We start from the raw sequence: 22,083 nt of genomic DNA, 5'->3' as shown, positions 1-22,083 counted from the left end.
TGCTGTGACAGTTAGTGGGACAGTGCAGTGGCAGTTAGTGGGACAGTGCAGTGGCAGTTAGTGGGACAGTGCTGTGGCAGTTAGTGGGACAGTGTGGTGGCAGTTAGTGGGACAGTGCTGTGACAGTTAGTGGGACAGTGCGGTGGCAGTTAGTGGGACAGTGCAGTGGCAGTTAGTGGGACAGTGCTGTGGCAGTTAGTGGGACAGTGCTGTGGCAGTTAGTGGGACAGTGTGGTGGCAGTTAGTGGGACAGTGCTGTGACAGTTAGTGGGACAGTGCAGTGGCAGTTAGTGGGACAGTGCAGTGGCAGTTAGTGGGACAGTGCTGTGGCAGTTAGTGGGACAGTGTGGTGGCAGTTAGTGGGACAGTGCTGTGACAGTTAGTGGGACAGTGTGGTGGCAGTTAGTGGGACAGTGCAGTGGCAGTTAGTGGGACAGTGCTGTGACAGTTAGTGGGACAGTGTGGTGGCAGTTAGTGGGACAGTACTGTGACAGTTAGTGGGACAGTGTGGTGGCAGTTAGTGGGACAGTGCAGTGGCAGTTAGTGGGACAGTGCTGTGACAGTTAGTGGGACAGTGTGGTGGCAGTTAGTGGGACAGTACTGTGACAGTTAGTGGGACAGTGCGGTGGCAGTTAGTGGGACAGTGCGGTGGCAGTTAGTGGGACAGTGTGGTGGCAGTTAGTGGGACAGTGCTGTGGCAGTTAGTGGGACAGTGTGGTGGCAGTTAGTGGAACAGTGCAGTGGCAGTTAGTGGGACAGTGCAGTGGCAGTTAGTGGGACAGTGTGGTGGCAGTTAGTGGGACAGTGCTGTGACAGTTAGTGGGACAGTGTGGTGGCAGTTAGTGGGACAGTGCAGTGGCAGTTAGTGGGACAGTGCTGTGACAGTTAGTGGGACAGTGTGGTGGCAGTTAGTGGGACAGTACTGTGACAGTTAGTGGGACAGTGTGGTGGCAGTTAGTGGGACAGTGCTGTGACAGTTACTGGGACAGTGTGGTGGCAGTTAGTGGGACAGTACTGTGACAGTTAGTGGGACAGTGTGGTGGCAGTTAGTGGGACAGTACTGTGACAGTTAGTGGGACAGTGCTGTGACAGTTAGTGGGACAGTGCTGTGACAGTTAGTGGGACAGTGCGGTGGCAGTTAGTGGGACAGTGCTGTGGCAGTTAGTGGGACAGTGCTGTGACAGTTAGTGGGACAGTGCGGTGACAGTTAGCGGGACAGTACTGTGACAGTTAGTGGGACAGTGCGGTGACAGTTAGTGGGACAGTGCGGTGGCAGTTAGTGGGATAGTGCGGTGACAGTTAGTGGGACAGTGCGGTGGCAGTTAGTGGGACAGTGTGGTGGCAGTTAGTGGGACAGTACTGTGACAGTTAGTGGGACAGTGCGGTGGCAGTTAGTGGGACAGTGCAGTGGCAGTTAGTGGGACAGTGCTGTGGCAGTTAGTGGGACAGTGTGGTGGCAGTTAGTGGGACAGTGCTGTGACAGTTAGTGGGACAGTGTGGTGGCAGTTAGTGGGACAGTGCAGTGGCAGTTAGTGGGACAGTGCTGTGACAGTTAGTGGGACAGTGCTGTGACAGTTAGTGGGACAGTGTGGTGGGAGTTAGTGGGACAGTGCAGTGGCAGTTAGTGGGACAGTGCTGTGACAGTTAGTGGGACAGTGTGGTGGCAGTTAGTGGGACAGTACTGTGACAGTTAGTGGGGCAGTGTGGTGGCAGTTAGTGGGACAGTGCAGTGGCAGTTAGTGGGACAGTGCTGTGACAGTTAGTGGGACAGTGTGGTGGCAGTTAGTGGGACAGTACTGTGACAGTTAGTGGGACAGTGTGGTGGCAGTTAGTGGGACAGTGCTGTGACAGTTAGTGGGACAGTGCTGTGACAGTTAGTGGGACAGTGTGGTGACAGTTAGTGGGACAGTGCGGTGGCAGTTAGTGGGACAGTGCTGTGGCAGTTAGTGGGACAGTGCTGTGACAGTTAGTGGGACAGTGTGGTGGCAGTTAGTGGGACAGTACTGTGACAGTTAGTGGGACTGTGCTGTGACAGTTAGTGGGACAGTGCGGTGGCAGTTAGTGGGACAGTGCGGTGGCAGTTAGTGGGACAGTGCGGTGACAGTTAGTGGGACAGTGCGGTGGCAGTTAGTGGGATAGTGCGGTGACAGTTAGTGGGACAGTGCAGTGGCAGTTAGTGGGACAGTGCTGTGACAGTTAGTGGGACAGTGCGGTGGCAGTTAGTGGGATAGTGCGGTGACAGTTAGTGGGACAGTGCGGGGACAGTTAGTGGGACAGTGCGGTGGCAGTTAGTGGGACAGTACTGTGACAGTTAGTGGGACAGTGCGGTGGCAGTTAGTGGGACAGTGCGGTGGCAGTTAGTGGGACAGTGCAGTGGCAGTTAGTGGGACAGTGCTGTGGCAGTTAGTGGGACAGTGCTGTGGCAGTTAGTGGGACAGTGTGGTGGCAGTTAGTGGGACAGTGCTGTGACAGTTAGTGGGACAGTGTGGTGGCAGTTAGTGGGACAGTACTGTGACAGTTAGTGGGACAGTGTGGTGGCAGTTAGTGGGACAGTGCAGTGGCAGTTAGTGGGACAGTGCTGTGGCAGTTAGTGGGACAGTGTGGTGGCAGTTAGTGGGACAGTGCTGTGGCAGTTAGTGGGACAGTGCGGTGGCAGTTAGTGGGACAGTGCAGTGGCAGTTAGTGGGACAGTGCTGTGGCAGTTAGTGGGACAGTGTGGTGGCAGTTAGTGGGACAGTGCAGTGGCAGTTAGTGGGACAGTGCTGTGGCAGTTAGTGGGACAGTGTGGTGGCAGTTAGTGGGACAGTGCTGTGACAGTTAGTGGGACAGTGCAGTGGCAGTTAGTGGGACAGTGCAGTGGCAGTTAGTGGGACAGTGCTGTGGCAGTTAGTGGGACAGTGTGGTGGCAGTTAGTGGGACAGTGCTGTGACAGTTAGTGGGACAGTGTGGTGGCAGTTAGTGGGACAGTGCAGTGGCAGTTAGTGGGACAGTGCTGTGACAGTTAGTGGGACAGTGTGGTGGCAGTTAGTGGGACAGTACTGTGACAGTTAGTGGGACAGTGTGGTGGCAGTTAGTGGGACAGTGCGGTGGCAGTTAGTGGGACAGTGCTGTGACAGTTAGTGGGACAGTGTGGTGGCAGTTAGTGGGACAGTACTGTGACAGTTAGTGGGACAGTGCGGTGGCAGTTAGTGGGACAGTGCGGTGGCAGTTAGTGGGACAGTGCGGTGGCAGTTAGTGGGACAGTGCTGTGGCAGTTAGTGGGACAGTGTGGTGGCAGTTAGTGGGACAGTACTGTGACAGTTAGTGGGACAGTGTGGTGGCAGTTAGTGGGACAGTGCTGTGACAGTTACTGGGACAGTGTGGTGGCAGTTAGTGGGACAGTACTGTGACAGTTAGTGGGACAGTGTGGTGGCAGTTAGTGGGACAGTACTGTGACAGTTAGTGGGACAGTGCTGTGACAGTTAGTGGGACAGTGCTGTGACAGTTAGTGGGACAGTGTGGTGACAGTTAGTGGGACAGTGCGGTGGCAGTTAGTGGGACAGTGCTGTGGCAGTTAGTGGGACAGTGCTGTGGCAGTTAGTGGGACAGTGCGGTGACAGTTAGCGGGACAGTACTGTGACAGTTAGTGGGACAGTGCGGTGACAGTTAGTGGGACAGTGCTGTGACAGTTAGTGGGACAGTGCGGTGACAGTTAGTGGGACAGTGCGGTGGCAGTTAGTGGGATAGTGCGGTGACAGTTAGTGGGACAGTGCAGTGGCAGTTAGTGGGACAGTGCGGTGGCAGTTAGTGGGACAGTGCAGTGGCAGTTAGTGGGACAGTGCAGTGGCAGTTAGTGGGACAGTGCTGTGGCAGTTAGTGGGACAGTGTGGTGGCAGTTAGTGGGACAGTGCTGTGACAGTTAGTGGGACAGTGTGGTGGCAGTTAGTGGGACAGTGCAGTGGCAGTTAGTGGGACAGTGCTGTGACAGTTAGTGGGACAGTGTGGTGGGAGTTAGTGGGACAGTGCAGTGGCAGTTAGTGGGACAGTGCTGTGACAGTTAGTGGGACAGTGTGGTGGCAGTTAGTGGGACAGTACTGTGACAGTTAGTGGGGCAGTGTGGTGGCAGTTAGTGGGACAGTGCAGTGGCAGTTAGTGGGACAGTGCTGTGACAGTTAGTGGGACAGTGTGGTGGCAGTTAGTGGGACAGTACTGTGACAGTTAGTGGGACAGTGTGGTGGCAGTTAGTGGGACAGTACTGTGACAGTTAGTGGGACAGTGCTGTGACAGTTAGTGGGACAGTGCTGTGACAGTTAGTGGGACAGTGTGGTGACAGTTAGTGGGACAGTGCGGTGGCAGTTAGTGGGACAGTGCTGTGGCAGTTAGTGGGACAGTGCTGTGACAGTTAGTGGGACAGTGTGGTGGCAGTTAGTGGGACAGTACTGTGACAGTTAGTGGGACTGTGCTGTGACAGTTAGTGGGACAGTGCGGTGGCAGTTAGTGGGACAGTGCGGTGGCAGTTAGTGGGACAGTGCGGTGGCAGTTAGTGGGATAGTGCGGTGACAGTTAGTGGGACAGTGCAGTGGCAGTTAGTGGGACAGTGCTGTGACAGTTAGTGGGACAGTGCTGTGACAGTTAGTGGGACAGTGCGGTGACAGTTAGTGGGACAGTGCTGTGACAGTAAGTGGGACAGTGCGGTGACAGTTAGTGGGACAGTGTGGTGGCAGTTAGTGGGACAGTACTGTGACAGTTAGTGGGACAGTGCAGTGGCAGTTAGTGGGACAGTGCAGTGGCAGTTAGTGGGACAGTGCGGTGACAGTTAGTGGGACAGTGCTGTGACAGTTAGTGGGACAGTGTGGTGACAGTTAGTGGGACAGTGCAGTGGCAGTTAGTGGGACAGTGCTGTGGCAGTTAGTGGGACAGTGCTGTGACAGTTAGATGGGACAGTGTGGTGGCAGTTAGTGGGACAGTACTGTGACAGTAAGTGGGACAGTGCGGTGACAGTTAGTGGGACAGTGTGGTGGCAGTTAGTGGGACAGTACTATGACAGTTAGTGGGACAGTGCGGTGGCAGTTAGTGGGACAGTGCAGTGGCAGTTAGTGGGATAGTGCTGTGGCAGTTAGTGGGACAGTGCAGTGGCAGTTAGTGGGACAGTGCTGTGGCAGTTAGTGGGACAGTGCTGTGACAGTTAGATGGGACAGTGTGGTGGCAGTTAGTGGGACAGTGCTGTGACAGTAAGTGGGTCAGTGCGGTGACAGTTAGTGGGACAGTGTGGTGGCAGTTAGTGGGACAGTACTGTGACAGTTAGTGGGACAGTGCGGTGGCAGTTAGTGGGACAGTGCGGTGGCAGTTAGTGGGATAGTGCTGTGGCAGTTAGTGGGACAGTGTGGTGGCAGTTAGTGGGACAGTGCTGTGACAGTTAGTGGGACAGTGCTGTGACAGTTAGTGGGACAGTGCGGTGGCAGTTAGTGGGACAGTACTGTGACAGTTAGTGGGACAGTGTGGTGGCAGTTAGTGGGACAGTGCAGTGGCAGTTAGTGGCACAGTGCGGTGGCAGTTAGTGGGACAGTGCTGTGACAGTTAGTGGGGCAGTGTGGTGGCAGTTAGTGGGACAGTACTGTGACAGATAGTGGGACAGTGAGGTGACAGTAAGTGGAACAGTACTGTGACAGTTAGTGGGACAGTGCAGTGACAGATAGTGGGACAGTACTGTGACAGTTAGTGGGACAGTGCTGTGACAGTTAGTGGGACAGTGTGGTGACAGTTAGTGGGACAGTGCTGTGGCAGTTAGTGGGACAGTGCAGTGACAGTTAGTGGGACAGTGCAGTGACAGTTAGTGGGACAGTGCGGTGGCAGTTAATGGGGCAATGCGGTGACAGTTAGTGGGACAGTGCGGTGACAGTTAGTGGGACAGTGCGGTGACAGTTAGTGGGACAGTGCGGTGGCACTTAGTGGGACAGTGCGGTGGCAGTTAATGGGACAGTGCGGTGGCAGTTAGTGGGACAGTACTGTGACAGTTAGTGGGACAGTGCGGTGACAGTTAGTGGGACAGTGCGGTGACAGTTAGTGGGACAGTGCGGTGGCACTTAGTGGGACAGTGCGGTGGCAGTTAGTGGGACAGTGCGGTGAAAGTTAGTGGGACAGTGCTGTGACAGTTAGTGGGACAGTGTGGTGACAGTTAGTGGGACAGTACTGTGACAGTTAGTGGGACAGTGTGGTGGCAGTTAGTGGGACAGTACTGTGACAGCTAGTGGGACAGTGCGGTGACAGTTAGTGGGACAGTGCAGTGACAGTTAGTGGGACAGTGTGGTGGCAGTTAATGGGATAATGCGGTGACAGTTAGTGGGACAGTGCGGTGACAGTTAGTGGGACAGTGCGGTGGCAGTTAGTGGGACAGTACTGTGACAGTTAGTGGGACAGTACTGTGACAGTTAGTGGGACAGTGCGGTGGCACTTAGTGGGACAGTGCGGTGGCACTTAGTGGGACAGTGCTGTGACAGATAGAGGGACAGTGTGGTGGCAGTTAGTGGGACAGTGCTGTGACAGTTAGTGGGACAGTGCTGTGACAGATAGAGGGACAGTGTGGTGGCAGTTAGTGGGACAGTGCTGTGGCAGTTAGTGGGACAGTGCTGTGACAGATAGAGGGACAGTGTGGTGACAGTTAGTGGGACAGTGCTGTGACAGATAGAGGGACAGTGTGGTGGCAGTTAGTGGGACAGTGCTGTGACAGTTAGTGGGACAGTGCTGTGACAATTAGTGGGACAGTGCGGTGACAGTTAGTGGGACAGTGCTGTGACAATTAGTGGGACAGTGCTGTGACAGTGAGTGGGACAGTGTGGTGGCAGTTAGTGGGACAGTGCGGTGACAGTTAGTGGGACAGTGTGGTGGCAGTTAGTGGGACAGTGCTGCGACAATTAGTGGGACAGTACTGCGACAGATAGAGGGACAGTGCGGTGACAGTTAGTGGGACAGTGCTGTGACAGTTAGTGGGACAGTGCTGTGACAGTTAGTGGGACAGTGCGGTGACAGATAGTGGGACAGTGTGGTGGCAGTTAGTGGGACAGTGCGGTGACAGTTAGTGGGACAGTGCTGTGACAGTTAGTGGGACAGAGCTGTGACAGTTAATGGGACAGAGCTGTGACAGTTAGTGGGACAGTGCGGTGGCAGTTAGTGGGACAGTGCGGTGACAGTTAGTGGGACAGTGTGGTGGCAGTTAGTGGGACACTGCAGTGACAGTTAGTGGGACAGTGTGGTGGCAGTTAGTGGGACAGTGCGGTGACAGTTAGTGGGACAGTGCGGTGGCAGTTAGTGGGACAGTGTGGTGGCAGTTAGTGGGACAGTACTGTGACAGTTAGTGGGACAGTGCGGTGACAGTTAGTGGGACAGTGCGGTGACAGTTAGTGGGACAGTGTGGCAGTTAGTGGGACAGTGCGGTGTCAGTTAGTGGGACAGTGCGGTGGCAGTTAGTGGGACAGTACTGTGACAATTAGTGGGACAGTGCGGTGACAGTTAGTGGGACAGTGTGGTGGCAGTTAGTAGGACAGTGCGGTGGCAGTTATTGGGACAGTACTGTGACAATTAGTGGGACAGTGCGGTGACAGTTAGTAGGACAGTGCGGTGGCAGTTAGTGGGACAGTGTGGTGGCAGTTAGTGGGACAGTACTGTGACAATTAGTGGGACAGTGCGGTGACAGTTAGTGGGACAGTACTGTGACAATTAGTGGGACAGTGCGGTGACAGTTAGTGGGACAGTACTGTGACAATTAGTGGGACAGTGCGGTGACAGTTAGTGGGACAGTACTGTGACAGTTAGTGGGACAGTGCGGTGGCAGTTAGTGGGACAGTACTGTGACAGTTAGTGGGACAGTGCGGTGGCAGTTAGTGGGACAGTACTGTGACAGTTAGTGGGACAGTGTGGTGGCAGTTAGTGGGACAGTACGTGACAGTTAGTGGGACAGTGCGGTGACAGTTAGTGGGACAGTGCGGTGACAGTTAGTGGGACCGTACGGTGACAGTTAGTGGGACAGTGCGGTGGCAGTTAGTGGGACAGTGTGGTGGCAGTTAGTGGGACAGTGCGGTGACAGTTAGTGGGACAGTGTGGTGACAGTTAGTGGGACAGTGCGGTGGCACTTAGTGGGACAGTGCGGTGGCAGTTAGTGGGACAGTGCTGTGACAGATAGAGGGACAGTGTGGTGGCAGTTAGTGGGACAGTGCTGTGACAGATAGAGGGACAGTGTGGTGGCAGTTAGTGGGACAGTGCTGTGGCAGTTAGTGGGACAGTGCTGTGGCAGATAGAGGGACTGTGCTGTGACAGTTAGTGGGACAGTGCTGTGACAGATAGAGGGACAGTGTGGTGGCAGTTAGTGGGACAGTGCTGTGACAGTTAGTGGGACAGTGCTGTGACAATTAGTGGGACAGTGCGGTGACAATTAGTGGGACAGTGCTGTGACAATTAGTGGGACAGTGCTGTGACAGTGAGTGGGACAGTGTGGTGGCATTTAGTGGGACAGTGCGGTGACAGTTAGTGGGACAGTGTGGTGGCAGTTGGTGGGACAGTGCTGCGACAATTAGTGGGACAGTACTGCGACAGATAGAGGGACAGTGCGGTGACAGTTAGTGGGACAGTGCTGTGACAGTTAGTGGGACAGTGCGGTGACAGATAGTGGGACAGTGCGGTGACAGATAGTGGGACAGTGCGGTGACAGTTAGTGGGACAGTGCTGTGACAGTTAGTGGGACAGAGCTGTGACAGTTAGTGGGACAGTGTGGTGACAGTTAGTGGGACAGTACTGTGGCAGTTAGTGGGACAGTGCGGTGGCAGTTAGTGGGACAGTACTGTGACAGTTAGTGGGACAGTGCGGTGACAGTTGGTGGGACAGTACTGTGACAGTTGGTGGGACAGTACTGTGACAGTTAGTGGGACAGTGCGGTGTCAGTTAGTGGGACAGTGCGGTGTCAGTTAGTGGGACAGTGCGGTGGCAGTTAGTGGGACAGTACTGTGACAGTTAGTGGGACAGTGCGGTGACAGTTAGTGGGACAGTGCGGTGATAGTTAGTGGGACAGTGCGGTGGCAGTTAGTGGGACAGTGCGGTGGCAGTTAGTGGGACAGTACTGTGACAGTTAGTGGGACAGTACTGTGACAGATAGAGGGACAGTGTGGTGGCAGTTAGTGGGACAGTGCTGTGACAGTTAGTGGGACAGTGCTGTGACAGTTAGTGGGACAGTGCGGTGACAGTTGGTGGGACAGTGCTGTGGCAGTTAGTGGGACAGTGCGGTGACAGTTAGTGGAACAGTGCGGTGACAGTTGGTGGGACAGTGCGGTGACAGTTGGTGGGACAGTACTGTGACAGTTGGTGGGACAGTACTGTGACAGTTAGTGGGACAGTGTGGTGGCAGTTAGTGGGACAGTGCTGTGCCAGTTAGTGGGACAGTGCGGTGAAAGTTGGTGGGACAGTGTGGTGGCAGTTAGTGGGACAGTGCTGTGCCAGTTAGTGGGACAGTGCGGTGACAGTTGGTGGGACAGTACTGTGACAGTTAGTGGGACAGTGCGGTGTCAGTTAGTGGGACAGTGCGGTGGCAGTTAGTGGGACAGTACTGTGGCAGTTAGTGGGACAGTGTGGTGGCAGTTAGTGGGACAGTGCTGTGGAGTTAGTGGGACAGTGCTGTGGCAGTTAGTGGGACAGTGCTGTGACAGTTAGTGGGACAGTGCGGTGACAGTTAGTGGGACAGTGTGGTGGCAGTTAGTGGGACAGTGCTGTGGCAGTTAGTGGGACAGTGCTGTGACAGTTGTGGGACAGTGCGGTAACAGTTAGTGGGACAGTGTGGTGGCAGTTAGTGGGACAGTGCGGTGACAGTTGTGGGACAGTGCGGTGGCAGTTAGTGGGACAGTGTGGATACAGTTAGTGGGACAGTGCTGTGAAAGTTAGTGGGACAGTGCTGTGACAGTTAGTGGGACAGTGCGGTGACAGTTAGTGGGACAGTGCGGTGACAGTTAGTGGGACAGTGTGGTGACAGTTAGTGGAACAGTGCGGTGACAGTTAGTGGGACAGTGTGGTGGCAGTTAGTGGGACAGTGCGGTGACAGTTAGTGGAACAGTGCGGTGACAGTTGGTGGGACAGTGCTGTGGCAGTTAGTGGGACAGTGTGGTGGCAGTTAGTGGGACAGTGCGGTGACAGTTAGTGGGACAGTGCGGTGACAGTTAGTGGGATAGTGCTGTGACAGTTAGTGGGACAGTGCGGTGACAGTTGGTGGGACAGTGCGGTGGCAGTTAATGGGACAGGGTGGTGAGAGTTAGTGGGACAGTGCTGTGACCCTTAGTGGGACAGTGTGGTGGCAGTTAGTGGGACCGTGCCGCGACAGTTAGTGGGACAGTGCCGTGGCAGTTAGTGGGACAGTGTGGTGGCAGTTAGTGGGACAGTGCGGTGACAATTAGTGGGACAGTGCTGTGACAGTTAGTGGGACAGTGCGGTGGCAGTTAGTGGGACAGTACTGTGACAGTTAGTGGGACAGTGTGGTGGCAATTAGTGGGACAGTACTGTGACAGTTAGTGGGACAGTGCGGTGACAGTTAGTGGGACAGTGCGGTGGCAGTTAGTGGGATAGTGCGGTGACAGTTAGTGGGACAGTGCGGAGACAGTTAGTGGGACAGTGTGGTGGCAGTTAGTGGGACAGTACTGTGACAGTTAGTGGGACAGTGCGGTGGCAGTTAGTGGGACAGTGCTGTGGCAGTTAGTGGGACAGTGTGGTGGCAGTTAGTGGGACAGTACTGTGACAGTTAGTGGGACAGTGCGGTGGCAGTTAGTGGGACAGTACTGTGACAGTTAGTGGGACAGTGTGGTGGCAGTTAGTGGGACAGTACTGTGACAGTTAGTGGGACAGTGCGGTGGCAGTTAGTGGGACAGTACTGTGACAGTTAGTGGGACAGTGTGGTTGCAGTTAGTGGGACAGTACTGTGACAGTTAGTGGGACAGTGCGGTGGCAGTTAGTGGGACAGTGCAGTGGCAGTTAGTGGGACAGTGCTGTGGCAGTTAGTGGGACAGTGTGGTGGCAGTTAGTGGGACAGTACTGTGACAGTTAGTGGGACAGTGCGGTGGCAGTTAGTGGGACAGTGCAGTGGCAGTTAGTGGGACAGTGCTGTGGCAGTTAGTGGGACAGTGTGGTGGCAGTTAGTGGGACCGTGCGGTGACAGTTAGTGGGACCGTGCGGTGACAGTTAGTGGGATAGTGCGGTGACAGTTAGTGGGACAGTGCGGTGACAGTTAGTGGGACAGTGCTGTGACAGTTAGTGGGACAGTGTGGTGGCAGTTTTTGGGACAGTACTGTGACAGTTAGTGGGACAGTGCGGTGACAGTTAGTGGGACAGTGCTGTGGCAGTTAGTGGGACAGTGTGGTGGCAGTTAGTGGGACAGTACTGTGACAGTTAGTGGGACAGTGCGGTGGCAGTTAGTGGGACAGTGCAGTGGCAGTTAGTGGGACAGTGCTGTGACAGTTAGTGGGACAGTGTGGTGGCAGTTAGTGGGACAGTGCGGTGACAGTTAGTGGGACAGTGCTGTGACAGTTAGTGGGACAGTGTGGTGGCAGTTAGTGGGACAGTACTGTGACAGTTAAGGGGACAGTGCTGTGACAGTTAGTGGGGCAGTGCGGTGACAGTTGGTGGGACAGTGCGGTGGCAGTTAGTGGGACAGTGCGGTGACAGTTAGTGGGACAGTGCTGTGACAGTTAGTGGGGCAGTGCGGTGACAGTTAGTGGGACAGTGCGGTGACAGTTAGTGGGACAGTGCTGTGACAGTTAGTGGGGCAGTGCTGTGACAGTTAGTGGGGCAGTGCGGTGACAGTTGGTGGGACAGTGCGGTGGCAGTTAGTGGGACAGTGCTGTGACAGTTAGTGAGGCAGTGCGGTGACAGTTGGTGGGACAGTGCGGTGGCAGTTAGTGGGACAGTGCGGTGGCAGATAGTGGGACAGTGCTGTGACAGTTAGTGGGACAGTGCTGTGACAGTTAGTGGGACAGTGCTGTGACAGTTGGTGGGACAGTGCGGTGACAGTTGGTGGGACAGTGCGGTGACAGTTAGTGGGACAGTGCAGTGGCAGTTAGTGGGACAGTGCTGTGACAGTTAGTGGGACAGTGCAGTGGCAGTTAGTGGGACAGTGCGGTGACAGTTAGTGGGACAGTGCTGTGACAGTTAGTGGGACAGTGCAGTGGCAGTTAGTGGGACAGTGCGGTGACAGTTAGTGGGACAGTGCGGTGACAGTTAGTGGGACAGTGCGGTGACAGTTAGTGGGACAGTGCGGTGACAGTTAGTGGGACTTTACTGTGGCAGTTAGTGGGACAGTGCGGTGCAATTATCAGCATACTCTTCCTTGTGATACCGTGCCATCTGGAGTGGACCTTTGGCTGTTTGGTTTGTGTGTATAGAGCAGCCCCTGATCCTGGAGGTCGGGCAGGTACTGTACCTAGATCCTTGCCAAAGCCAGATTGTTTAAAGCCCCCGAATGGTGCTGCCACATCCGTTTTGTTGTAGGTGTTGATGAAGACAGTTCCAGCTTGTAGTTTCTCACTGACGTACAGAGCTTTGCTGAGATCACGGGTGAACACGCCTGAAGCCAAACCATACTCGGTGTCATTAGCTCGTGTCAGGACCCCTTCGAGATCCCTGTTGAAAAAAAACCCAGAGTTGGCACAACAACATCACTTAACAATGCTGTCGTCACCCTATGCCTATCGGATATGACTCACCTTCAGCCCAGAGCAGACTCAGTGTCACAATTATTAAGCATTCCATCATCATCCCTCAGTCTGCCCTGTGCTGCATAATTTATCACATCTCTTTTGCAGTGAGTGGGGAGCAGGGAGTTTGAGAGAACCTACCCGTTTTGAAATTTGGAGATAATCATGATCGGCCCAAAGGATTCCTCCTTCGCAATGAACATACTGTCCTGTACATCAGTAAACACTGTCGGTTCAAAGAAAAATCCTGTAAAAGAACCAGAAGCTCACAGTGATTGTACACAATATATCCTGTTCATATCCAGGCAATGTTCAATGGGAAACAGTGTACAAGGAACTTTACTCTAACCCTGTGCTAGGTTGGAGGTCAGTGCTGAGCGAGTGCCGCACTGTCGGAGGGTCAGTGCTGAGGGAGTGCCGCACTGTCGGAGGGTCAGTACTGAGGGAGTGACGCACTGTCGGAGGGTCAGTCCTGAGGGAGTGCCGCACTGTCGGAGGGTCAGTCCTGAGGGAGTGCCGCACTGTCGGAGGGTCAGTGGTGAGGGAGTGCCGCACTGTCGGAGGGTCAGTGCTGACGGAGTGCCGCACTGTCGGAGGGTCAGTACTGAGGGAGTGACGCACTGTCGGAGGGTCAGTACTGAGGGAGTGACGCACTGTCGGAGGGTCAGTGCTGAGGGAATGCTGCACTGTCGGAGGGTCAGTGCTGAGGGAGTGCCGCACTGTCGGAGGATTAGTGCTGAGGGAATGCCGCACTGTCAGAGGGTCAGTGCTGAGGGAGTGCCGCACTGTCGGAGGGCAAGTGCTGAGGGTGTGCAACACTGTCGGAGGGTCAGTGCTGAGGGAGTGCCGCACTGTCAGAGGGTCAGTGCTGAGGGAGTGCCGCACTGTCGGAGGGCAAGTGCTGAGGGTGTGCAACACTGTCGGAGGATTAGTGCTGAGGGAATGCCGCACTGTCAGAGGGTCAGTGCTGAGGGAGTGCCGCACTGTCGGAGGGCAAGTGCTGAGGGTGTGCAACACTGTCGGAGGGTCAGTGCTGAGGGAATGCCGCACTGTCAGAGGGTCAGTGCTGAGGGAGTGCCGCACTGTCGGAGGGTCAGTGCTGAGGGAATGCCGCACTGTCGGAGGGTCAGTGCTGAGGGAATGCTGCACTGTCGGAGGGTCAGTGCTGAGGGAGTGCCGCACTGTCGGAGGGTCAGTGCTGAGGGAATGCTGCACTGTCGGAGGGTCAGTGCTGAGGGTGTGCCGCACTGTCGGAGGGTCAGTGCTGAGGAGTGCGGCACTGTCGGAGGGTCAGTGCTGAGGGAGCGGGCACTGTCGGAGGGTCAACGCTGAGGGAGTGTCGCACTGTCGGAGGGTCAGTGCTGAGGGAATGCCGCACTGTCGGAGGGTCAGTGCTGAGGGAGTGCCGCACTGTCGGAGGGTCAGTGCTGAGGGAATGCCGCACTGTCGGAGGGTCAGTGCTGAGGGAGTGCCGCACTGTCGGAGGGTCAGTGCTGAGGGAGTGCCGCACTGTCGGAGGGTCAGTGCTGGGGGGGTGCCGCACTGTTGGAGGGTCAGTGCTGAGGGAGTGCCACACTGTCGGAGGGTCAATGCTGAGGGAGTACAACACTGTCGGAGGGTCAGTACTGAGGGAGTGCCGCACTGTCGGAGGGTCAGTGCTGAGGGTGTGCAACACTGTCGGAGGGTCAGTACTGAGGGAATGCCGCACTGTCGGAGGGTTAGTACTGAGGGAGTGCCGCACTGTCGGAGGGTCAGTGCTGAGGGAGTGCCACACTGTCGGAGGGTCAGTGCTGGGGGTGTGCAACACTGTCGGAGGGTCAGTACTGAGGGAGTGCCACACTGTCGGAGGGTCAGTGCTGAGGGAGTGCCGCACTGTCGGAGGGTCAGTGCTGAGGGTGTGCAACACTGTCGGAGGGTCAGTACTGAGGGAGTGCCACACTGTCGGAGGGTCAGTGCTGAGGGAGTGCCGCACTGTCGGAGGGTCAGTGCTGAGGGAGTGCCACACTGTCGGAGGGTCAGTGCTGGGGGGTGCCGCACTGTTGGAGGGTCAGTACTGAGGGAGTGCCACACTGTCGGAGGGTCAGTGCTGAGGGAGTGCAACACTGTCGGAGGGTCTGTACTGTTGAATGTGCCATTTTTCATAGCATGCATTTCAACCTTAAACAACATGATTAACACATTATAGGAAGCGTGTGGAAGCTTTAGAGAGGGTGTAGAGGAGATTTCCCAGGATGCTGCCTGGACTGGAGGGCATGGCTTATGAAGAAAGGTTGTGGGAGCTAGGGCTTTTCTTAGTGAAGAAGGATGAGAGGTGACTTGATAGAGATGTCCCAGATGATGAGAGGCAGAGATAGAGTGGATAGCCAGAGCCTTTACCCCAGGGTGGAAATGGCTATCATGAGGGGGCCTAATTTTAAGGTGACTGGGGGAAGGTTTAGGGGAGATATCAGAGGTAGGTTCTTTACACAGAGAGTGGTGGGTGCGGGGAATGCACTGCCAGCGGTGGGAGTAGAGTCAGAGACATTAGGGACATTGAAGCGACTCTTGGATAGGCCCATGGAAGGATAGGCAGCATCCGAGGAGCTTCAGCAAAATCGACGTTTCGGGCAAAAGCCCTTTTGCTGAAGCTCCTCGATGCTGCCTGAACTGCTGTGCTCTTCCAGCAGCATTGATCCAGAATCTGGTTTCCAGCATCTGCAGTCATTGTTTTTACCATGGAAGGATATGTAGGTTAGTCTGATCTTAGAGTAGGATAAGAGGCAGGCACAACATTGAGGGCCGAAGGGCCTGTACTGTGCTGTATAGTTCTATGTTCTATGTATGTTCTATGCAGTGAGCCATTGTTGGAGTACTGCTTGTGGGATCTTGCTATGCACAACTATCTTCCTGTGTGCAGACAATGACAATAATTGATAAAGTGCTGGAATTTTACCATGGGGTGTTCCAAATGTACTAAACAAATTCAAGTTGTTTTTGATCAGTCATCTGTGATAGGAACACGTTGGGATTTGTCTGGGTCCTGAGGTTACTGTTTGTGTAAATCCTGCTGCATTCACACACCTGGCCGTGGGACTTGCTTCCCTCCATATGCGAGTGTGGCCCCTTCCTTCACCCCTGTAGCACAATACTCAATCAGCTTGTCCAAGTGGGCCTTATGGTTCTGAGGTCCATGGTCTGTTGACCTGTCCAGAGGATTGCCAATCTTCATTTTCTTTACTTCTTCAACCTGTCAGATAGTAAAAAAGGAAGAAGGATAGAAATGAATTCTGAAGAAGGGTCTCAATGGACTTGAAAGGATGGGTCAGGGGACCTTTCTAGATGGTAGGGATTTAAATACAGCGGATGTCCAAAGAGACTTGAGGGTTCAAGTGCATAAATGTCACAAACAGATGCTGAAAATAATCAAGAAAGCTAATGGAATGCTGGCTGATTGGAATGCAGAAGTCGTGTTTCAGTTATACAACACCCTGGTTAAAGCTGACTTGGAACAAAACTAGGCATTACACCTGAGGAAGGATAGATTGTCCTTGGAGGGAGATCAATGTAGGTTTACAAAAATGACACCTGGACTTCAGGGGTTAAGTTCTGAGGAGAAAGTATACAAAATAGGTTATTTTCTCTGTATTTTAGAAAGTTAAGGGACAATCTGATTAAGTACTCATGACAATAACAGGAAAAGACAGGGTAGATAAATTCAAACTATTCACACTGGTTGGGGATTCGTGAACTAGGGGCATAGCCTGAGAATTAGTGCCAGACTGTTCAGGAGAAATGTTCGGAAGCACTTGCACACACAAAGGGTGGGAGAGGTTTGGAATTCTCTTCCACAAACAGCGGTGGATGCTAATTTTAAATCTGTGGTGGATCATATTTTTTGTTAAGTGAAGGTATTAAGGAATATGGGCCAAAAGCAGTTATATGGAGTTAAACCACAGGTCAGCCATGATCTCATGGAATGATGAAACATGCTAGAGAAGTTAAATGGCCTACTCCTACTCCTATGTTTCTTTGAACTGTTAATTCTGTTTTTCTCTTCACAAATGCTGCCAGATCTGCTGAGTTTCTCCCGTATGTTCTGGTTTCATTTCAGATGCCCAGGATCTGCAGAGTTCTGTTTTTAATTAAGCCCAGTGTTGGCTCCACAACATTAGTCTCCAAAGAATGTTCCTTATATGGATCATTATCCTCTCATTTTACTGGAATGATTCTATGACATACATCTGAGTGTGTTCCATTGGAGTTTAATACTGCAACCATTCAATTTGAAAATAATGCACGCAGTGGAAAGGGACAATATTAGAGCCACATTTTAATCAAGATATGGAGGGAAACAAATTCATCAGCCAAATGGATTTGTGTGGAATATGATTGTTATGGAAATTCCGATCTGTGTAACGTCAATATAATATTAGCTTTAATATATAGTAGAAATAGTGATGAGGGATTGCTACCAGAAAATGAAATTGCCTCTTGAGGATACCTTTCTATTTTGGGGGCAGTATGGAGCTGTGACGAAGGTTTATAGTATATTCTTATTTCTTGGAACTTGGTTTTAAAGTAGAGTCATAGAGATGTACAGCATGGAAACAGGCCCTTTGGTCCAACTCGTCCATGCTGACCAGATATCCCAACCCAACCTGCCAGTACCCCGCTCATATCCCTCCAAACCCGTCCCATTCATATACCCATTCAGATGTCTTTTAAATGTTGTAATTGTACCAGCCTCCACCACTTCCTCTGGCAGCTCATTTCATACACGCACTACCCTCTGTGTGAAAAAGTTGCCCCTTAGGTCCCTTTTATATCTTTCCCCTCTCACCCTAAACCTATGCCCTCTAGTTCTGGACTCCCGCACCTCAAAAAAAAGACCTTGTCTATTAACCCTATCCATGCCCCTCATAATTTTGTAAACCTCTATGAGGTCACCCCTCAGTCTCCGACGCTCCAGGGAAAACAGCCCCAGCCTGTTCAGCCTCTCCCTGTAGCTCAAATCCTCCAACCCTGGCAACATCCTTGTAAATCTTTTCAGAACCCTTTCAAGTTTCACAACATCTTTCCGATAGGAAGGAGACCAGAATTGCACGCAATATTCCAACAGTGGCCTAACCAATGTCCTGTACAGCCGCAACATGACCTCCCAACTCCTGTACTCAGTGCTCTGACCAATAAAGGAAAGCATACCAAATACCTTCTTCACTATCCTATCTACCTCCGACTCCACTTTCAAGGAGCTATGAACCTGCACTCCAAGGTCTCTTTATTCAGCAACACTCCCCAGGACTTTACCATTAGTCTATAAGTCCTGCTCTAATATGCTTTTCCAAAATGCAGCACCTCACATTTATCAAGTAACGTTAAATGAGCTTTTAGTTTTCAGTTCAGTAAAGGAACTTGTGTTTTTTAGGAAATCCTGTGATTTAACTGGATAACCAAATAACCTGGTGAGATAATTGCCAAAATGATGTGCAGTTGAGCTTTTTTGATGACAATAAAGGGGCCAAATTTCTGAAGCAGGTTGCAATGATAAAGAAAAGATTCATCTTTGTTTACTGAGGAAGTGGAATCTCTGGTCAAGAGGAAGAAGACAGCTTATGTTAGGATGAAATGTGAAGGCTCAGTTCGGGTGTGTGAGAGTTACAAGTTAGCCAGGAAAGACCTAAAGAGAGAGCTAAGAAGTGTCAGGAGGGGACATGAGAAGTCGTTGGCAGACAGTATCAAGGAAAACCCTGAGGCCTTCCATAGGTATATCAGGAATAAAAGAATGACTTGAGTAAGACAAGGGTCAAGCAAGGATAGTAGTGGGAAGTTGTGCGTGGAGTCAGAGATGATGGAGAAGCGCTAGCTGAATATTTTTCGTCAATATTCACCCTCGAAAAAGACAATGTGGTCGAGGAGGATACTGAGATACAGGCTACTAGACGAGATGGGATTGAGGTTCACAAGGAGGAGGCGTTAGCAATTCTGGAAAGTGTGAAAATAGAAAAGTCCCCTGGGCCGGATGGGATTTAGAGCTTAAAAATGTGTTGCTGGAAAAGCGCAGCAGGTCAGGCAGCATCCAAGGAGCAGGAGAATCGACATTTCGGGTCCTGAAGAAGGGCTTATGCCCGAAATGTCGATTCTCCTGCTCCTTGGATGCTGCCTGACCTGCTGCGCTTTTCCAGCAACACATTTTAAAGCTCTGATCTCCAGCATCTGCAGTCCTCACTTTCGCCCGGATGGGATTTATCCTAGGATTCTCTGGGAAGCCAGGGAGGAGGTTGCAGAGCCTTTGGCTTTGATTTTTATGTCGTCATTGTTTACAGGAATAGTGCCAGAAGACTGGAGGATAGCAAATGTGGTTCCTCTGTTCAAGAAGGGGATTAGATACAACCCTGGTAATTATAGAGCAGTGGGCCATACTTCAGTTGTGAATAAAGTGTTGGAAAAGGTTGTAAGAGATAGGCTTTATAATCATCTAGAGAGGAATATGTTGATTAGGGATAGTCAACACAGTTTTGTGAAGGGTAGGTTGTGCCTCACAAACCTTATTGAGTTCTTTGAGAAGGTGACAAAACAGGTGGATGAGGGTAAAGCAGTTGATGTGGTATATATGATTTCAGTAAGGTGTTTGATAAGGTTCCCCACGGTAGGCTATTGCACAAAATACAGAGGCACGGGATTGAGGGTGAGTTAGCGGTTTGGATCAGAAATTGGCTAGCTGAAAGAAGACAGAGGGTGATGGTTGATGGGAAATGTTCATCCTGGAGCTCAGTTACTAGTGGGGGATTGCAAACGTCTGTTTTGGGTCCACTGCTGTTTGTCAGTTTTATAAATGTCGTGGATGAGGGTGTAGAAGGATTAGTAAATTTGGGGATGACACTACGCACAGTAGAGTTGTGGATAGTGCTGCAGGCTGTTGTAGGTTACAGAGGAACATAGGTAAGCTGCAGAGCTGGGCTGAGAGGTGGCAAATAGAGTTTAATGTGAAAAGTGTGAGATGATTCACTTTGGAAGAAGCAACAGGAATAAAGAGCACTGAGCTAATTTGTAAGATAGATGAGCAGAGAGATCTTGGTGTCCATGTACATAGATCTCTGAAAGTTGCCACCCAGCTTGATAGGGTTGTTAAGAAGGCAGAGTTGAAAAATGTGGTGCTGGAAAAACAAAGCAGGCCAGGCAGCATCCGAGGAGCAGGAGAATCGACGTTTCGGGCATAAGCCCTTCTTCAGGAATGATGCTGGTGTAAAGACGGCATACAATGTGTTAGCTTTTATTGACAGAGGGATTGAGTTTTGGAGCCATGAGGTCATGCTGCAGCTGTACAAAACTCTGGTGCGGCCGCACTTGGAGTATTGTGTACAGTTCTGGTCACCGCATTACAGGAAGGATGTGGAAGCTTTGGAAAGGGTGCAGAGGAGATTTACTGGGATGTTGCCTGGTCTGGAGGGACAGTCTTATGAGGAAAGGCTGAGAGACTTGAGGCTGTTTTGGTTAGAGAGAAGGTTGAGAGGTGACTTAATAGAGACGTATAAGATACTCAGAGGGTTAGATAGGGTGGACAGGGAGAGCCTTTTTCCTTGGATGGTGATGGCTAGCACAAGGGGGCATAGCTTTAAATTGAGGGGTGATAGATATAGGACAGATGTCAGAGATAGTTTCTTTACTCAGAGAGTAGTAGGGGTGTGGAACACACTGCCTGTAACAGTAGTAGACTCACCAACTTTAAGGCTATTTAAATGATCATTGGATAAACATATGGATGAGAATGGAATAGTGTAGGATAGATGGGCTTCAGATTGGTTTCACAGGTCCTCGCAACATTGAGGGCTGAAGGGCCTGTACTGCGCTGGAATGTTCACTGTTTGATGTTCTATTCCACCAGAGAAACAGTATTATTTAGGCAGTCTCCAGACCACTAGAACTGGATTGAAATGTTAAGTTGTTTTAGTGGTCAAGTAGATGGGGCTGGAAAAAACCCTGAGCTTTCCTGAGAATATAGTGAGAAATATCAGTGAGTTAGTCTTTGTCTCAGAGATGGAGAGAATCACATCTGGATAATGTGCAAATGGATGTCATCTCCCTGGACTTCAATTAGGACTTTGACGAGGTGCCACACAGGAGGCTACTGAGTACGATAAGGGCCCATGGTGTTAGAGGCAAGGTGCTAGCATGGATAGAGGTTTGGCTGTCTGGCTGAAAGCAGCGAGTGGGGTAACAGGGTCCATCTCAGGATGGCAGCCAGTGACTAGGTGGTGTTCTGCAAGGGTCAGTGTTGGAACCACAACTTTTCTCTTTTATACATTAATGACCTGGATGAAGGAACTGAGAGCATTCTGGCTATGTTTGTGGGTCATACAAAGATAGGTAGAGGGACAAGTAGCATTGAGGAGGGGAGGAGGCTGCAGAAGGATTTGGACAGGTTAGGAGAGTGGGCAAAGAAGTGGCTGATGGAGTACAATGTGGGCAAGTGTGAGGTCATGCACTTTGGTAGGAAGAATAGAGGCATGGACTGTTTTCTAAATGTGGAGAAAACTCAGATGACTGAAGTTCAAAGAGACTTGGGAGTTCTAGTCCAGGATTCCCTCAAGTTAAACTTGTGAGAATAGTTAGGAAGGCAATTGCAATGCTGGTATTTAGACAGAACATAGAACATTCCAGCGCAGAACAGGCCCTTTGGCCCTTGATGTTGTGCCGACCTATGAACTAATCTAAGCCCATCCCCCTACACTGTCCCATCCATGTGCTTATCCAAGGACTGTTTAAATCTCCCTAATGTGGCTGAGTTAAGTACATTGGCAGGCAGGGCATTCCACACCCTTACCACTCTCTGAGTAAAGAACCTGCCTCTGACATCTGTCTTAAATCTATCACCCCTCAGTTTGCAGCTGTGCCCCCTCGTACAAGCCGATGTCATCATCCTAGGAAAAAGACTCTCACTGTCCACCCTATCTAATCCTCTGATCATCTTGTATGTCTCTATCAAATCCCCTCTTAGTTTCTTCTTTCCAATGAGAACAGACCCAAGTCCCTCAGCCTTTCCTCATAAGAGCTTCCCTCCAGACCAGGCAGCATCCTGATAAATCTCCTCTGCACCCTCTCTAAAGCATCTAAATCCTTCCTATACTGAGGCGAACAGAACTGGACACAATATTCCAAGCGTGGTCCAACCAGGGTTCTACAGAGCTATAGTAAAACCTCGCGGCTCTTAAACTCAGTACCCCATTAATGAAAGCCAAAGCACCATATGCCTTCTTAACAGCCCTATCAATTTGGATGGCAACTTTGAGGGATCTATGTACATGGATCCCAAGATCCTGCTGTTCCTTCACACTGCCAAGAATCCTGTCTTTAACCCTGTATTCAACATTCAAACTCAACCCTCCAAAATGAATCACTTTGCAATTATCCA

At 51.8% G+C, this 22,083-nt stretch overlaps 1 protein-coding gene across 2 annotated transcripts in view; it reads right to left on the bottom strand.

The window, feature by feature from the left end:
* Positions 1–22,083, bottom strand: part of LOC122559232 (cytosolic 10-formyltetrahydrofolate dehydrogenase-like) — a 291,390-nt gene that overhangs the window by 7,981 nt on the left and 261,326 nt on the right. For both annotated transcript variants that reach the window (XM_087994041.1, XM_087994042.1), the window contains 3 exons: positions 15,756–15,921; positions 12,837–12,942; positions 12,422–12,621 (listed from right to left, as the gene is read on the bottom strand). In XM_087994041.1, the coding sequence (XP_087850167.1) occupies positions 12,422–12,621; positions 12,837–12,942; positions 15,756–15,921 (472 nt within the window). The remainder of the gene's footprint in view (positions 1–12,421; positions 12,622–12,836; positions 12,943–15,755; positions 15,922–22,083) is intronic.

The sequence above is a fragment of the Chiloscyllium plagiosum genome, unplaced genomic scaffold, assembly GCF_037043375.1.
Source record: "Chiloscyllium plagiosum isolate Xiang-an unplaced genomic scaffold, Cpla_swu_hap1 HiC_scaffold_14, whole genome shotgun sequence".
Taxonomy (NCBI): domain Eukaryota; kingdom Metazoa; phylum Chordata; class Chondrichthyes; order Orectolobiformes; family Hemiscylliidae; genus Chiloscyllium; species Chiloscyllium plagiosum.
This window is presented reverse-complemented; position numbering and strand designations above follow the sequence as displayed.